Source organism: Carcharodon carcharias, chromosome 21 (assembly GCF_017639515.1).
Source record: "Carcharodon carcharias isolate sCarCar2 chromosome 21, sCarCar2.pri, whole genome shotgun sequence".
Lineage (NCBI taxonomy): Eukaryota > Metazoa > Chordata > Chondrichthyes > Lamniformes > Lamnidae > Carcharodon > Carcharodon carcharias.
This window is the reverse complement of record NC_054487.1, coordinates 77,662,088-77,679,899: the sequence shown is the minus strand read 5'-3', so window position 1 is coordinate 77,679,899 and position 17,812 is coordinate 77,662,088. Positions and strand designations below refer to the sequence as shown.

Here is a 17,812-nt window from a genome sequence, read left to right as displayed (position 1 = left end):
TTCATCTTCCCCTCTGGTTCTTTTTCCAATGGCCTCAAGTCCGTGTCCTCTGTGATCCAGCCCTCTTTTCGCTGGAAACAGTTTCTCTTTATTTATAGTCGTCAAGACACCCTGACTTTGAACGCCTCTTATTTAAATCCCTCCTTTACCTCTCTGCTCAAACGCGAACAACCCTAGTTTCTCTAACATGAAATGGAGCAGGATGAGAAGACTGAATAAAGTCAGATTGGACTTTATCCACCCAACGACCCCAGTCTGTTGGTGTTGTGCTCTGCAGAATATTGGATACCGTTCTTGTCCATGATTCAGCCAGACTTTCTAGTTAAGACCCACGTGGAACCAAGGCAGTTTTCAACACTCAATGCAATTATTTTTGGGGGAAAAGGGGAGGGAAGCAACTTCTAGTGGAAAATCGAACCCTACTGTGCATTTAATTTTACCATCACACAAATCACAGAACTGTTTTTTGTGTTTGTTCATAGGATGTGGGCGTTACTGGCTAGCCCAGCATTTATTACCCATCCCTAATTGCCTCGAGAAGGTGGTGGTGAGCTGCCTTCTTGAACCGCTGCAGTCCATGTGGTGTAGGTACACCCACAGTGCTGTTAGGAAGGGAGTTCCAGCATTTTGACCCAGTGACAGTGAAGGAACGGCGATATATTTCCAAATCAGGATGGTGAGTGACTTGGAGGGGAATCTTCAGGTGGTGGTGTTGCCATGCACCTGCTGCCCTTGTCCTTCTAGGTGGTAGAGGTTGCGGGTTTGGAAGGTGCTGTCAAAGGATCCTTGGTGAGTTGCTGCAGGGCATCTTATAGATGCTACACACTGCTGCCAGTGTGTCATTGATGGTAGAGGGAGTGAATGTTGAAGGTGGTGGATGGGATGGCAGTCAAGCGGGCTGCTTTGTCCTGGATAGTGTCAAGCTTCTTGAGTGCTGTTGGAGCTGCACTCATCCAGGAAAGTGGAGAGTATTCCATCACACTCCTGACTGGTGTTACAGAACAGAAGGGGGCCATTCAGCCCATCATGTCTGCACTGACTCTCCAATAGAATGATGCACCGAGCCCCATCGCCCCCCCATTCTCCCAGTAGCCTGACACATTCTTCCTTTTCAGATAATAATCCAAGTCCCTCTTGAATGCCTCAATTGAACCTACCTCCAGTGTACTCTCAGGCAGCACATTCCAGACCTTAACCACTTGCTGAGTGAAAAAGTTTCTCCTCATGTCTCCACTGCCTCTTTTACCAATTATCTTAAATCTGTGCCCTCTGGTTCTCAATATGTCTACCAGTGGGAACAGAATGGCATTTCTCTATCTACTCTGTCCAGGCCCCTCACCATCAAAACCCAGAACTAGAACCAAGGGCTAAAACTGGTTACAAGGCACTCTGTTACGATACTTTTCCAAGCACTTCAACATAGTCCCCTTCACAAAAACCCCTTTGAAAAATAATCATCTTCAGATTGCTCGGAACGTGTAATTCTAGTATTAGTCTGTCCCTACATGACTGAAAACAAAGTCTAACCCAATCTTTTTATTGCATTATTAATTCCGGAGTGAAAAAGAGCTATTAATGTCTGGGAGATAAATCAAAGCAGGATTTATCTATCCTTGCACTACATTAGCTTTTAGATCAAGTGAACTGATGCAATTCAATTAGACTCCTAGTTTTGACAGGTATGCGTGCTAATAGGGAAGAAATCATTTCATTTGCTTAACATCCAATATCACTGTTGTAAGATAGCAGCTTTATCTGGCTGAGGGTCTATCTACTCCAGTTTCTAGAGCAGAGATAAAATCAGGAGTTGCCTCACTTTACTGCTAACACCAAATACAAATAAATGGTCTCATATTAACCACAAGTGACAAATAGGGTTGCCAACTGTGATTAAATGTATTCCTGGAGGTTTCATCTCGTGACTTGCCCCCACACTCCAGCCATTAGTCGGCCAACACATCCATCCTTGTGATGTGCTGCCTTCCTACACCAATTGGAAAGCAAAAAGACCCATTACCCAATTGGATGAAGCTTGACTGTCAACCAAACAGCTTCCCCCACCCTCCCATTCTCAATATTTTTATATCTGGTAAAAGAAAAGGTTAAAAAAATGTTTTTAAAACTTTAAATGTCCCTATGATTTTTCTCCAGGGTTGCATACAGTAGTGTCCTGGAGATTGATCTTCAATTCCTGGAGACTCCAGGCCAATCCTGGAGGGTTGCCAACCCTAACAAAAGACTTAGAAGATTTCCAGCCCAATTGTTTGCACAGTGGAGACATTGGACTCTAACTGTGGGGGGCCTTCATCTTTCATGCTAGGGAGCTACCCAATTTGCATTTTGCAGGCATTCGGAGTGGGCGCAGATATTCAATGCTGCCAGTGTTTTAAATATTTTGCTGAATGTTTAACACAATGGCTGCCTTAATCTGCCCCCTCCCCACGAACAGCACCGCTCCCCAGCCCCCAAACATTAACCTCCGACTTCTTGGCTGCTCGCCAATGCTCCTTCCACCAAAACTCTCTTCCCTTGGCTCGCGCTCTCTTTCTCTGCTGCTATGGCCATTATTCTCTGAACTTTCTGGTTCCTTCAAAGCTTCAGGTACACAATATCCTGGTCGTACATGTGTTTTCTCCCTGCAATCCACACGTTCTAATATGGAGACTTTGTTATGAATGGTCTTTCACTCCTTTTCCAGGAACTCCAAAGCTCTGCAGTTCCTGTCACCGCTCAGTACTGTCACTCCTTCCCTCCTACAACCCCAATCGACACACCTCGACTTACCTTATCTCGTATACTCACTGGAGTTTAGAAGAATGAGAACTGATCTTATTGAAACATAAGATTCTGAGGGGAGCTGGATGGGGTAGATGCCGAGAGGATGTTTCCCCTCGTGGGGCTTAGATTCATAATAAGGGGTCTCCCATTTAAGACAGAGAGAGGAGGAGGAACTTCTTCTCTCAGAGGCTTGTTAGTCTTTGGAATTCTCTTCCAGTGGAGGCTGGATCATTGAATATATTCAGGTCCGAGTTAGATAGATTTTTGATTTACAAGGGAGTCAAGGGTTATGAGGGTTCGGGGGACTTACAGGAAAATAGAGTTAAGGCCACAATCAAATCAGCCATGATTTTATTAAATAGCGGGCCATGCTCAATGGGGCAAATGGCCTCCTCCTGCTCCTATTCATTATGATCTTATGATCGCACCTCAGGCTAGCTGCCTGCACTTTGGAACTTGACCCAAGCTTTGCTGCAGGTTTAAAGGCAGAACCAGCAGCGTTGACCATCATAGAGGAATAAATCAGACAGTGGCTTCTGGAGAATTCACAAGTGGAGTTAAACACAACAACCCAGGAGCTGAGGTCCAAGTTACCATGCCCTTCCGCAGGCGATAAACTATGCCTACTTCACCAGTAGACTCAGCATTGAAATCCATGTCAAGTTGTTTTACCTACCCACTAGTTACCCAATAAACATGGCAGGAAAAAAATCGTACATCAGGTGCAAGTGAAATTGTAACAGTCATGATTACAGCCAAACTGAAAATTTAATGGCAGCATCCCTTTCCTTCAGAATTCAATTAGTATAGGTGGTTTTCAGTCCCCACTCTTTCCTTTGTGTCTTTTATTTCTCTTCCTTAATACCATCTTTCTTTCCCCCTCTATTTCACTTTCTGTACTGGATTTAAATCCGATTTATTCTTCCTGCTTTTATGCATCCCAGTGCCTCAGTGAGAACCCTGCATTCTGGTTGGTTGAAAAGTCACACCGTTGCTTCTCCTGCTCACACACGCCAGTGATCCCCTTTAGAGGGTCATCATGCTGGATCAGCCCCTGCCAGACTACAGCACATTTCTGTTCGAATGTGTGGCCGTCAGTCTAATGAACAACTTTCACTGCTGATGACAATATTTTTTCTTTATTGTTTCGTGGGATATGGGCATCGCTGGCAAGGCCAGCATTTACTGGATATCCCTAGTTGTCCTTGAACCTGGTGGCTTGCTAGGCCATTTCAGAGGGCGGTTAACGTGCTGTGGATCTGGAGTCACATGTAATTGAGATTGGATAAGGACAGCAGATCTCCTTCCCTAAAGGGCATTAGTGAACCAGATGGGTTTTTACAATTTGTGGTAGTTACATGGTCATCACTCCTTAGACCATCTTTATATTCCAGATTTATTATCTGAATTTAAATTCCACCAGGTGCATTGGTGGGATTTGAACCCATGACCCCAGAGCACTAGCCTTTGGATTACTAGTCCAGTAACATTACCACTACACCACTGTCTCCCCAAAATCTAGGCCTTTAAAGAGGGAAAAGTAGCCAAACGTTTCCATATCCCTTTTTTTTTGAAGAATGGAGATATTGAGTTGTTCCTAGGCTTTGTGATAGAGCAGGAGTGGGCTTGATAAGGGGGGAAAAAAGCATGATAGATCAGGCCCTGCCTCACCACAGGAGAGGTGTTCATGCTCCAGGCATCAGGACCACTGATGAGCTATGCAGGTATCTACATCTTCAGCCATCAAGGCCCCAAGCTCTGAAATTCTTTCCCTAAACCTCTGCTTCCCCCTTTAAGATGCTCCACACAACCTACCTCTTCGACCAAGCTTTGGTCACCTAATCTATCATCTCCATCTCGGTGCCAACTTTTTGTCTGACTATAGTCCTACAAAGCACCTTGGGATGGTCACTACATTCAGGGCCCTATATAAATGCAAGTTGTTGTTGTAGCGGGCCATCAATTTCACTTGGATGTCTGCTCTTTGAGGCTAAATGGCATTTACAGAACCCTGTTGCTTTCTCCATGGCAACCCCTTGGCCAATCGGAGTTGACTTGCCAACCAACCAGCATCCTTTTCTCCTGAAGTATAAATTGTTGTGTTCATTTGAAATTTAGTATTCTTGCATTTGTCCTGATGAGTGCAGGATGATAAACTTTAGCAACACGTCTCTTTTTTCAGCGATCCTAAATGGGAGCTCTTGGATCTTGACGGACAAATATTTGCTAGCATTACCAGCTGTCTGAAAAGGAAAACAAACTCAAGATCGACATTAAAAATGAGGTTTTCATCTTACCAGGGTCATTTTTAACCTGTCTGTTACCGTTGAGTTATAGACTTCAATCTTCTGTTTGATCTCCTCTTTTGTAAGTATTTTCTGTGGCTCCCTTTCCTTTTCAACATCCTGTAACAAATAAAAGCGAAATGCTAAACAATGGCTTCAAGTGTAGACAGCGACGTTTCAAGTTGAACTCTAGAGGAAGGACACATGTTTGAACTCCATCCCGAGCTGCTTGAAGGGCACGTAGTAGTGTGGGATTTAGGCTTCTGTGTAATCCAGAGCTGGGCACTAATGGTTCCCATCAGGTTGTTACAATAATCTAGCAGCTCCCATGGTTATTTTGTCTGATGCCAGCCCATCTTATCAGGTTTACTGAATTCAATTCCCCGGCTTTTTCCTTCATCCTTTCCTGGGATGTGGGGAATCACTGGCATTTGTCGCCCATCTCAGCCACATTGCTGTGGGTCTGGAGTCACATGTAGGCCAGACCAGGTAAGGACAGCAGATTTAATTATTTGTGAACCAGACGGGTTTCCAACGACAGTCGATGATAGTTTCATCGTCACCATTACTGAGACTAGATTCATATTCCGGATGTTATTAATTCATCGAATTTCAGCTGCCATGGTGAGGATTTGAACCCATGTTGCGCCAAGCATTAGCCAGGGATTCTGGTTTACTAGTCCAGTGACATTACCACTAGGCCAACATCTGCCATACAATGTACAACACAGTGTTTATGCTCCAAGTGAGGCTTCTCCCACCCTTTTCACCTGACCCCATCAGTATATTCCTTACCCCCTCGTGCTTATCCAGCTTTCCATTTATACTTTTTAAATATTCATTCATGGGATGTGGGTATCGCTGGCTGGGCCAGCATTTATTGCCCACCCCCAGTTGCCCTTGAGAAGGTGGTGGTGAGCTGCCTTCTTGAACCACTGTGGTCCATGTGGTGTAGGTACACCCACAGTGCTGTTAGGGAGGGAGTTCCAGGATTTTGACCCAGTGACAGTGAAGGAACGGTGATATATTTCCAAGTCAGGCTGGTGAGTGACTTGGAGGGAACATCCAGATGGTGGTTGTCATGAAGATATTAATGTATATAAAACAAAAACAGAATTACCTGGAAAAACTCAGCAGGTCTGGCAGCATCGGCGGAGAAGAAAAGAGTTGACGTTTCGAGTCCTCATGACCCTTCGACAGAACTTGAGTTCGAGTCCAAGAAAGAGTTGAAATATAAGCTGGTTTAAGGTGTGTTTGGGGGGGGGGGGGGGGGGGGGGGAGAGAGAGAGAGAGAGAGAAAGAGAGAGAGAGAGAGAGAGCGTGTTTGTGACATCTTTTGATGATCTGCTTCTATCACTGCTTGTTTGTCCCTACAACCACACCAACCCCCTCCACTTCTCTCTCTCTCTCTCTCCGCCCCTCCCCCCCCACATACCTTAAACCAGCTTATATTTCAACTCTTTCTTGGACTCGAACTCAAGTTCTGTCGAAGGGTCATGAGGACTCGAAAGGTCAACTCTTTTCTTCTCCGCCGATGCTGCCAGACCTGCTGAGTTTTTCCAGGTAATTCTGTTTTTGTGTTGTTAATGTATATAATGTTGTTGGAAATTATTTTAAATTGGACTTGTAGCAGGGCCTTTGTCCGTGGGTCTGTGTGCGTGTCTTAATTGGATTAAAAACAGCCAGTCTTGGTGCTTTGATGTACACTAGTTTTGAGATGTTAAATGGCAATGCAGAAGGTATATTTGCATTTTGTTGAATAAACCATTCAAAGACTGGGGGATGAAATCTTGTACCCAGCTAGGACACACCAAGTAATATGTTTATATTACTAATAAAATTGGTTCTATAAAAGGGGTTTTACTGTTAGAAGAGTTGGAGTTCAAAGGGCCTGGTGATACATTGAGAATTTGCATTCAAAGGGAAGGCTAGGTATATACAGAAAAAAAAAGAGTTGTGTGTGTGGTGTGTGAGATTCAGAGGCATGTAACCTCCAAGCCTGTAAGCCCACAACTGTCTGCAAAGGAAACAGATTGCATGGGACCCAATTTTGAATTTGTAAGACAAAATGTGCTTTGGCTGCTGTCTCTTTAAGTTTATGGGTTATTGTTGCCAAGATTACCTGGGAGTGATTAATTTGGGGATTTTTTAATAGTTATTATGGTAGTAATTTGTAGACATGTGTAAATGTTTAATTTAATTAATATTAAAAAACCTCGAAGCTTGGTGGTTTTTGATTCCTGAATTCAGAGCTGCATCCCAAACATACCAATTGAAAATATAGGTTATGACAGTTGTTTAAGGTTTCCCTCTGGGATTTTAAGTAACTCAGCCTTTACCAACTGGTGCATCACAACAGTGTTGTTCCCATGCACCTGCTGCCCTTGTCCTTCTAGATAGTAGCAGCTGTGGGTTTGGGTAGGGTTGTCTAAGAAGCCTTGGCGAGTTCCTGCAGTGCATCTATGTTATTTGTCTCAACTGCTCATTGTGGCAGTGAGTTCCACATTCTGACCGCTCCTTGGTAGAGAGGATTCTCCTGAATTCTCCAAGAGAAATTATTTTTGATTACGTTATATTTATGTCCCCTAGTTCTGGTCTCCTCGATCCATTGGTGGAGATTTCTTCCCTAGACTTGCCATGTTAAACCATTTCATTTTGGAATTTGAATGCACCACCTCAGGATTGGTAATCCAGTTATCATAACCACCAAACCCCCTATATTCCATAACTTCTCCTCTACCTGTCCATGACATCTCTGAAATATCAGCACCTTCATGTTGGGCAGTTCAGGTGCCCTTGCCCAAAAGGGACATAATCGATGAGAAGGCCTCAGCAGTAAAAGCAGGTAACTCCATTACAGAAAGACTCATTAGACATCCACACATCTTACAGCAGGATGGCATTGGGAACGGAATGGGAACGCCTTCTCCTACCTGACTGGAAGGTATTGGGGCCAACTGTAATTTATAACAGTGATACAGCATCAGGCCTGAGATCACAACACTGATTAGAAATGGAACACTGGGGCCCCGGTCTGCACAACTCAATCACTCACTGGGAAAACCATCTGAGCAACAAACAGAGACTTACAACACAGAAGGTGGCCAATCAGCCTTCAATATTTGTGCTGGCTCTATAGAATAGCAGCATATGGTCCTACCCTCCACTCCACAGAATTTTAATGGCACAGAAGGAGGCCATTCAGTCCATTAAGTCTGCACCGGCTCTTCAAATGAGCATTATGACCTTGTGCCATTGCCCTGCCTTTTCCCCATATCCCTGCACATTGTTCCTATTCAAATGATCATCTGATGCCCTCTTGGATGCCTCGATTGAACCTGCCTCCACCATACTTCCAGGCAGTGCATTCCAGACCTGAACTGCTCATTGTGAGAAAAAGCTTTTTCTCATATTTGCTTCTTTTGCAAATCACTTTAAATCTGTGCCCTCTCATTATTGCTCTTCTTATGAGTGGGAACGGTTTCTCTCCATTTACTCTATCCAGCCCCCTCATGATTTTGAGCATTTCTATCAAATCTCTTCTTAGCCGCCTTCTCTCCTAGGAGAACAGTCCCAGCCTCTCCAATCTATCCTCATAGCTGAAGTTTCTCATCGCTGGAACCATTCTTGTAAACCTCTTCTGCATTCTCTCCAATGTGTTCACATCCTTCCCATAGTGTGGCGCCCAGAACTGTACACAATATTCCAGCTGAGGTCTAAACAGTGTCTTATATAAATTCAGCATAACCTCTTTGCTCTTGAACTTTATACACCTATTAATAATACTTTACGCTTTATTAACTGTTCTCTTCACCTATCCTGCCACCTTCAATGATCTATGCACATATACATCCAAGTTTTTCCGCTTCTGCACCCCGTTCAAAATTCCACCCCTTATTTTATATCGTCTGTCCTCGTCTTTCCTAACAAAATGAGTCACCTCACACTTCTCTGCACTGAACTTCATCTGCCACCTATCTGCCCACTCCACTAACTTGTCTATGTCCTTTTGAAGTTCTACACTGTCCAGCTCAGAGTTTACAACACTCCCAAGCTTCATATCATCTGCAAACTTTGAAATTGTCCCCTGCACACCAAGATCTAGATCATTAATATATATCAGGAAAAGCAAGGGTCTCAATACCAACCTCTGGGAAATTCCACTACAAACCTTCCTCCAGCCCAAAAAATATCCATGACCATTATTCTCTGCTTCTTATTTTTCTGCCAATTTTGATTCCACATTACTACTGTCCCTTTTATTCCATGAGCAATAACTTTTCTCACAAGCCTGTTGTGTGGCACTGTATCAAATGCCTTTTGAAAATCCATTTACACCATATTAACACTTCCTGTTACCTCTTCAAAAAAAAACTCCAGCAAGTTTGTTAAACAAAATTTCCCCTTTAGAAATCTATGCTAGCTCTTCCTTATCAATCCATATTTTACCGTGTGACTACTAAGTTTAGCACAAATAATTGTTTCTAAAGTCTTGCCCACCACTGAAGTTAAACTGACTGGTGTGTAATTGCTGGGATTATCCTTCCAATCTTTTCTGAACAAGGGCGTAATGTTTGCAATTCTCCAGTCCTCTGACACCTCCCCTGAATCTAGGGAAGATTGAAAAACTCTGCAAGCTCCTCATCCTTAAGTATCCATTTAATTGTTCAATATAATTAATACAAAATTGTATATAGGGTGTGCACTTCCCTTTTATTACAATTTTGAGGGACATTGAAAAATTACCATATTCATTCGATTTTGCTGGGTCAAATATCAGGTGTAATCATAGGCTTTGTCCACTAGGTACCCCTGTGGAGCAGGTTTCCAAAATCTCTCTCTCAACTCTATCGCCATGTTTGAATGTATTAATGAATTAATTATTCATCAACTGACCATGGAAAATCCATGTATTATTTTAAATTTTAACATTGCTGCCAATGGTACAGCTCTGCTTAATTTGAAGTGTTGGGGTAAGTGTCATTTATTATTATATAGTTTAGAGAAAAATAAATTTATCAGTCTGGGCAATAATCGCAATAATCAACAGGACAATGAACATTTTCAAAAGTAGCTAGAGGTCGGGTAAAGTTATTGAGGTGACACTTCAGCTCCCACAGATACACTGACTAAACTCACGGAAATTTAGAAAGATGCTTTTGCTCTAAAAGGAGTCCAGTCCGCAGCAGCTCTGAAAAGAGCTAAATTATGCATGTGCAAGATCAATGCATCTCAGAACATAAGGAATAGGAGGAGGCCATTCAGTCCATCAAGAGTTCACCACCAGTCTATAAGATCATGGTTGATCTGATGTGGCCTTAACTCCACTTTCCTGCCCAACTCCCCTGTCAGTCAAATTCTGTTTGACTCAGCCCTGAATATATTCAATGATGCAGCATCCGCTTTTTGCGGAGAGAATTCCAAACACTGATGACCCTTTGAGACACAAAATTCCCCCTCATCTCCATTTTAAATGGGAGACCCTCTATCTTAAACTGTGCCCCCTAGTCCTAGATTCCCCCACAAGAGCAAACATCCTCTCAGCATCTACCCTGTCAAAACATCTCGGAATCTTATATGTTTCAATAAGATCACCATTCAGTATTCAAAACTCCATTGAGTATAGACCCATCCTGCTCAACCTTTCCTCATAAAACAATCCCTTCATCCCAGAACTCAGACCCATGAACCTTCTCTGAACCGCTTCTATTGCAAGTATGTCCTTCGTTAAGTAAGGAGACCAAAACTGCACAAAGTAGTCTAGGTGAGGTCTCACCTACACCCAGTACAAAAATCACTACTTTTATACTCCATCCCCTTTGCAATAAAGGCCAATATTCCATTTTCCTTAATTACTTCCTGTACCTGCATTTGGGCTTTTTGTGATTCATGTACAAGGACACCCAGATCCCTCTGTACCGCAGCATCATGCAGTCTCCCTCCCCATTTGAATAATACTCTGCTTTTCTATTCTTCCTGCAAGTAGACAACCTCATATTTTCCCACATTATAGTCCATCTGCAAAACTTTTGCCCGCTCACTTAACCTATCGATATCCAGCTCAAGTGTTGAGGGACACCTGAATTTATATTGTCGTCAATAGTCAGTGTTGTTTAAATATGGATTCAAAGGGGCAGTTAATATTCCACTAATAGACAAGGATTTAATGGAACAAAGGCAGATGGAAGGAAGCTAATGGCTGGAAGATGACCTCCTTGAGTATGAGCAGTGCTCAACATGCCCTTTCCTCTCAAGTCCTGACAATGGCACTTTTCACAAGTTCCCAGACTTATTCTCTCTTCAAACTGCATTCCAGATGAGCAGTCAATACATCGCTGCCTTTCATTGCTGCTCTTTGACGAATGACTGCAATGTTCAACAAGTTTGCAGTATATCAAACTATTGCCGTAAAAGGAAAAGAACGTCACTTGGAGCACAAGGTACACGGATGAAGCTTTCAAAGGCCCGAGAACTAACTTCAGAAAAATCAGACAAACTGAGAAAAGACTCAAGGTGCATGTTTTTTGAAAGCAGACTGTAGGGCTACATGGAAACATGAAATAATTACAAAGGGATATCTTTGAACGGCAACAGGTCAGTTGGGAATTAAAACCGGAATACGCAAGTAAGATGTGGGTATTTGCATGATGATTTCCTTGGAAGTCCGGTCAGACTTGCTGTAGATCAGAGTTGGAGGGAAGATGGAGGGGGTCGGAGTCAGGGGCGGGTATGGTGGTACCCATCTCCAGCAGCTCGCGCTATCAACCCAAGTTGTGTTTTAAACTGATGCTCATTTAGTGCGGGTTCAAGACTGGTAAGAATTAGCCCCTAACATTTGCACTATGAGAGTCAACTAAGCGCAACCCTAGACCCATGTAAAATGGACTCCGTTGGGAAGGATTGATTGCGGGAGCAGTCAAAATGGAACGGCTCCATTTCCTGCTCCTTTCCTACTAATCCGCAAATATAACACCGGTGGTTTTGGCCATAGATAAGACACCCACAGGACCCTGGCTACTAAGTACGAATGGGGTCATGAGAATGGACATCAATGGAATTTTGACCCTCCCACAACTGACGGCCCTTCAGGTGCCTGTGTCAGGAAGCCAGGGAGGCTCACAAGGAATGCAAGATCTTCGTAGTGGCACAATCCTGGGCAACCTCCCTGCCTCCCAAGGTTATCCTACTGCTGCCAGCTTTCACTTTATGCAAATTGGGGGCTTCACCCCATTTTCAATCCCACCTCTCTCTGAAATGGCCAAACAAACAACTGGTGGCAAATCCAATTGAGGGCCGACAGTTCAAACTACTGTGCCTCTTGGCTCTCCCCGGCAGTGGAGACTGCCATTCACTCCCACCAGGCTTAGCTTTAAAAACCTCAGGAGCCAATTCACAGTGGATAATCCAAATGATCTCCCAGGGTTGTGTATCCAGAGCAACGGCCACACCCAACTTCTATCTGGATCAATGGTTAACACCCAAAACCAATCCAGCTAATGGCCACCCCTCCAATCCCATACAGGGTTAATGGCCAGACCCAAATTCTTATCTGACAGAGATAGAAAGGATGAGTTGCTGTGTAGGATTCTATTTTCACTTTTGATCCACAGTATTCTGTCCCCAACCCCACCCTCCAGCAAAGGGGTGTTGGTGGCATAGTGGTAACATCACTGGACTGGTAATCCAGAGGCCCAGCCTAATGCTCTGGGGGCACGGGTTCAAGTCCCACCACGCAACCAGTGGAATTTAAATTCAATTAATTAATCAGACAAGAATCTGAAAGCTAATCTCAGTAATAGTGACCATGAAACTATCATTGATTTTTTTTTTTAAGTTCATTCACAGGATGTGGGGCTTCACTGGCTAGGCCAGCATTTATTGCCTATCCCTAGTTGCCCTTGAGAAGGTGGTGGTGAGCTGCCTTCTTGAACCGCTGCAGTCCATAAAATCCCATCTGGTTCACTAATGTCCTTCCCTTAGGGAAGGGAATCTGCCATCCTTACTTGGCCTGGCCTACATGTGACTCCAGATCCATAGCAACATGGTTGACCCTTAACTGCTCTCAATGGGTAATAAACACTGGCCTCGTCAGTGACACTCACATCCCATGAAAGGACAAATGAATAAAATCCTGACCACCTTTTATGAGCCGAACCACTGGGCAGACCGGGCTGGAACACATACATGTTCAGCTGCAGAGTGCCCAATCTCGGTTGCGCTGTTGTAGTGAGACCATCAGGCGGGATCTTCCTTCTTGTTAGGGAAGCCTAATGAACATCTAATACATACACACCCTCAACACGGCCACCGTCACAAACTAACCAACAGCGACTTCCGCCAGTCAGCCAAGCCGTTGGTTTGACTGAGGCTGCAGTGGAAATAAAACAAGTTTCATCTGGATTTTCTGTTTACCAAGATCACCCTTCATCGCCCTAAAGCTGGCAACACTTTCTTCAATAAAAATTCAATGGGCAGCAGGTGCAGAGTAATCGTGGCCACAGTTGCGGGTTGCACAGGAAAACACAACAGGCAATTTAATCCAATGCTTCGGGTGAAGTCAGACAAGATCAAATTACTCCTTTAAGCTCACTGCCAGATGGTCCATTATTTGTGGTATTAGACAACTTAGTCTCACTGTACTGTAAAATATGGTTTTTTTTCAGTATTATTCTTCTCAGGACATGGGCATTGCTGGCTAGGCCAGCATTTTTATTTGACCACAGTCGGTGCATAACCAGTTAGGGCAAGAACACTGTAGGTCAAAGGCCTTTAATAATGACATGCAACTGAAGGAGTGTGATGTACCGTCACAATATTTTTTTGCCAAAAATATGCTTTATCCATAAAATGTATAAAAAGTACATTACATAAAGTGCACGCAAAGTCAGTTTCTTCCAAAATTAGAATGTTCCTCCCTACATTTACAATTACGGTTAATATTCATTAAGTGTCAAACATACTGCCCGAGGGGTTTTTTACCCATTTTCCTGCCTCTTGGTGTACTATCGTTGAAAGGCCTTACATCCTGGCCTTTTCCCATTGCCTTTGTGTTCCCAAGCTCAGCACGCAAGCTCAAGCGTCCCTCAGCACACAGTCCTGGACATGTTCTTTCCAGAGTGTTTACTATTACCACATTCTGCTTTCTGACCTAAATGCCACCATCAGCACCTCCTTTAGCCTATGCCACTACCATTAACATCCCTTTGTCCTTTTGTTCTTGGCAGCTTTGTCAATCTCTCCTTTACCTCCACCTATCGCTGGCCTTCTATCCAGCTTCACCTGTCCCACCCCATTAAACCGTATAAATTTCATCACATTTTTACTTCTCTTTAGCTCTGAAGAGCCATACGGACCTGAAACATTATCTCCGTCTTTCTCTCCACAGAAGCTGTTAGACCTGCTGAGTTTTTCCAGCATTTTCTGTTTTTGTCCTGGACCTTAGGCTGTGCCTGATTGTGACACTCAGTCGTGGACAACTCTTTTGCACTGGAAGACCAGCAATTTTGAGCAGACCAAAGAACATCTTTCACCGAGTCGACGGTCCTCTACCTGTCACAATACTGCAGACTATAAAAGCAGGTTGAGGGTTGTATTACACCGAGATTGTAAAGTGCACACTTTACACTGTCTGTGATGGACATCATCGCTTCTCATTGCTGTATGTACACACCCATTTACGAGGTCTTTGCCTCAACCCTTTCAGCTCCTTATGGCACGAGTTATCCTCGATGGCAAAAGGATTAAACGTGCGTTTGATATTTTCCATGGAGGCCTGGCCAGGCTTGTTTTACATCAGTATTGGCAAGTAGGATGCAGGTGGCACCATCTCCAACAGTTTGGGCCATCAACCAAGCTGTGTTTATACTGACGCTTCTTTAACTCAGGTTCCAGGGGACTGGCACCAGCCAACTCCCAATTTGCCTGATGTCTTTAGAAGTTTAGTGGCACATGCCATTTAGGTGCCGGTCTAGGACAATGTGAAACACTGGACACAGTCAAAAAACAGTGCAAGAAATAAGAAGGGTAAAAACGTGTGAGACTAACAGTGTTGTGTTAAGGAAAAGGCCCACTGAGATCATTTCAACAGCACCTATTTCAGACATTAGAATTTTTCTTTTTACATGAATACTGGCTCTCTTCTTTTTCTTAAAAAAAAAACAGCTAGCTTGAAATTCAGAACAACTGTAACTACAATAATATTCATTTAAAAGTATGATTGATTACATCATAGCGTTAGCACCATTGGCTGCATCTACTCTAACACCATTTATGGTCAACATGTCTCTTGTAGGCACTGCCAAGATTCTAAACAAGTTCTATTTAAAGTTGCAGCTTATTTTGGACAGGTATCTCAGCCAATTGCAACATTAAGACTTGGCATGCTGCAGATATATAGGTTTCAAGAATATATATTCTCACAAGTCCACTTATTTACATTTGCAAAAATAACCAGAGGCAAAACCACTCAATAGAATAATTTGTTTGCAATAGTTTTAACAGGGATTTTTTTTCTCTGTTCTCTCGGTGAGATCAGGCTCATGATGCCAACATCAATTCAAAAGGAGCAATGATGTCAAGTGAACACAAAGTGTGCTGCAGATCACAATGCCATGCTTGTGAAGAGATCCTTTGAAAGTTGCATTTACATAGTACCTTTCACGTATAAAAACGTCCCAAGGTACTTTACAGGAGCGTCATCAGACAAAATAAACACACAGAGCTACGTAAGGAGATATTAGGTCAAAGAGGTAGGTTTTATAAAAGATGCGACTTGAGAAGGGGGTGGGGGGGGGAAAAGAGATGTAAAAATCCAGGGAGGGAATTCCATAGTTTAGGGCCTGCACAGCTGATGAAAATTGGGACCCCCCTGCCCCCCTCTTCCCTCCACACCCCACACTCTTTCTGATGCCAGGTTCCCTTGATCAGGCACCGAGTGCCTTTGAATGAGGAGCCCCACTCCCAGGAGGCCTGCAAGCAAACACACTAGGGTTTGCTTATGGTGCTCCTTGCATGGTCAGCCCCCTGCACACCACTGAGTTAATACCAGTGGCATGAAGCCATTAATTGGCCACTGAAGGGCCTCAACTGGTGGTGGGTCAGTAAGGCCATCCATGGGCTCTCTCACCACAGATAAAAATCGGGGTGGAGGTGGGATGGCAGCGGGGTCCCGAGAGCCACCTTCCTGCCCAATTAAATGCCCCTGGCAGGGGTGGGGGGGCACAAGATTCCACCCAATCAGTTGCCCTTTATTCACCTCTTCTGATGTCCATTCCTACGGTCCGCTAAACACGTTCCATCATGACAGTCATCAGACTTGCACACTCCTGGTTCAGTGGTCTATTTTATATATCGATAGCTGCTGTGCACCGATTGGAAAAAGTGAAGACCCCTCGGGGAATCAGTCCCCAACACACCTCCAGCCGGCCCACGGGTATAAGATTCCTGCTCGGAGTGCCGGCCATTCAGCAGCCGGGAAGTGACAGCCATCCTTAACAGTCCACACCTTCCTGGCTGGGTGGAGGGCGAGAATCTTGGCTCGTGTTCCCCGCCCTAATCCAGGAGATGCTGTCGTCAACTCCAGTGGCCCTACAAACACTCGTGTGTTGACTCAGCTGACGTCAGCCCAAACAGTTTATAAAGAGCGCAACAGAAGTCAAAACATTGACACATTTTTCTTGTTTGTTCAACTTGCAGGAGAGTGAGAATGCGGCAGTTAAATATCACTTTGAGAGCAGGTGGTAAACCAGTCCAATGGGTTTAGGAGGAATTTAAGAGTTAAGCCATGCCCTGGAAATTGTGCCTCACAGGAAAAGAGGGTTAGTAAGAAATGTCAACCACACCTTTTCCTCACACTAATTGCCAACAAAGCTTGTGCCTCACACGAAACATCGGTAGATAATTGGAATATATTATTGAGAAACCACTCCTTTACCTCTCCGCATGTCACACAACATTAGTCAACCTAGGCCGTAAAAAGCCTGATCAGCGGACCATTGCCACAGGCTGCATCATTTGGATCATTCCTGCTTTTCTCAGCAAACTGAAACACGAAACCTGCTGCTCGAACAGCGCTTTAAAAAAAAAACCAAACAGTCCATCAGTGAAGCAGTCAATTCACATCAATGGGATCCTAAGTGTGGGATGTTATTAGATGTATTTTGGTGTTCAAGTGAGGGTTATCAAAAGACTTAAACGAGCAGAAAAAGAAAGACTTGCGTTTATATAGCACCTTTCACAGCGACCGGACATTTCCAAGCACTTTACAGCGCTAGGAAGTGTAGTTACTGTTGTGGAGAATGCAGCAGCCAATTTGCACACAGCCAGGTCCTTCAACCTGATAATAAACAGATAATCTATTTTTAAAGTGATGTGGATCGATGGATAAATATTGGCCAGGACACCAGGGCGAACATCCTACTCTTTTTTTGAAATACTGTAGCGCCATGGGATCTTTTACAACCTCCCGAGGCAGCTGACGCCTTCGTGTAACATCTCATTTGAAAGACGGCAGTTCCAACAGTGCAGCATTCCCTTAGTACCTGCCCGGATTTGTGTTCCAGTCTCTGGAATGTGGTTTGAACCCACAACTCTGTGACACAAGAGGCAGGAGCACTATCTACTGAATCACAAACCAAAATCTTTCATCCACCGGCTTCTGCTCCCTACCTCAAAAGGGCATTGGCTCACACATGAACTGCTAGAAACAACTGCCTGGCAACTAGTGCCCTTTCTCCCTCCCAATACAAGCT

At 44.0% G+C, this 17,812-nt stretch overlaps 1 protein-coding gene across 3 annotated transcripts in view; it reads right to left on the bottom strand.

Moving 5' to 3' along the window:
* Window positions 1-17,812, bottom strand: part of rassf3 (Ras association domain family member 3) — a 203,001-nt gene that overhangs the window by 11,882 nt on the left and 173,307 nt on the right. For all 3 annotated transcript variants that reach the window (XM_041216090.1, XM_041216091.1, XM_041216092.1), the window contains one exon: window positions 5,076-5,183. In XM_041216090.1, coding sequence (XP_041072024.1) covers window positions 5,076-5,183 — 108 coding nt within the window. The remainder of the gene's footprint in view (window positions 1-5,075; window positions 5,184-17,812) is intronic.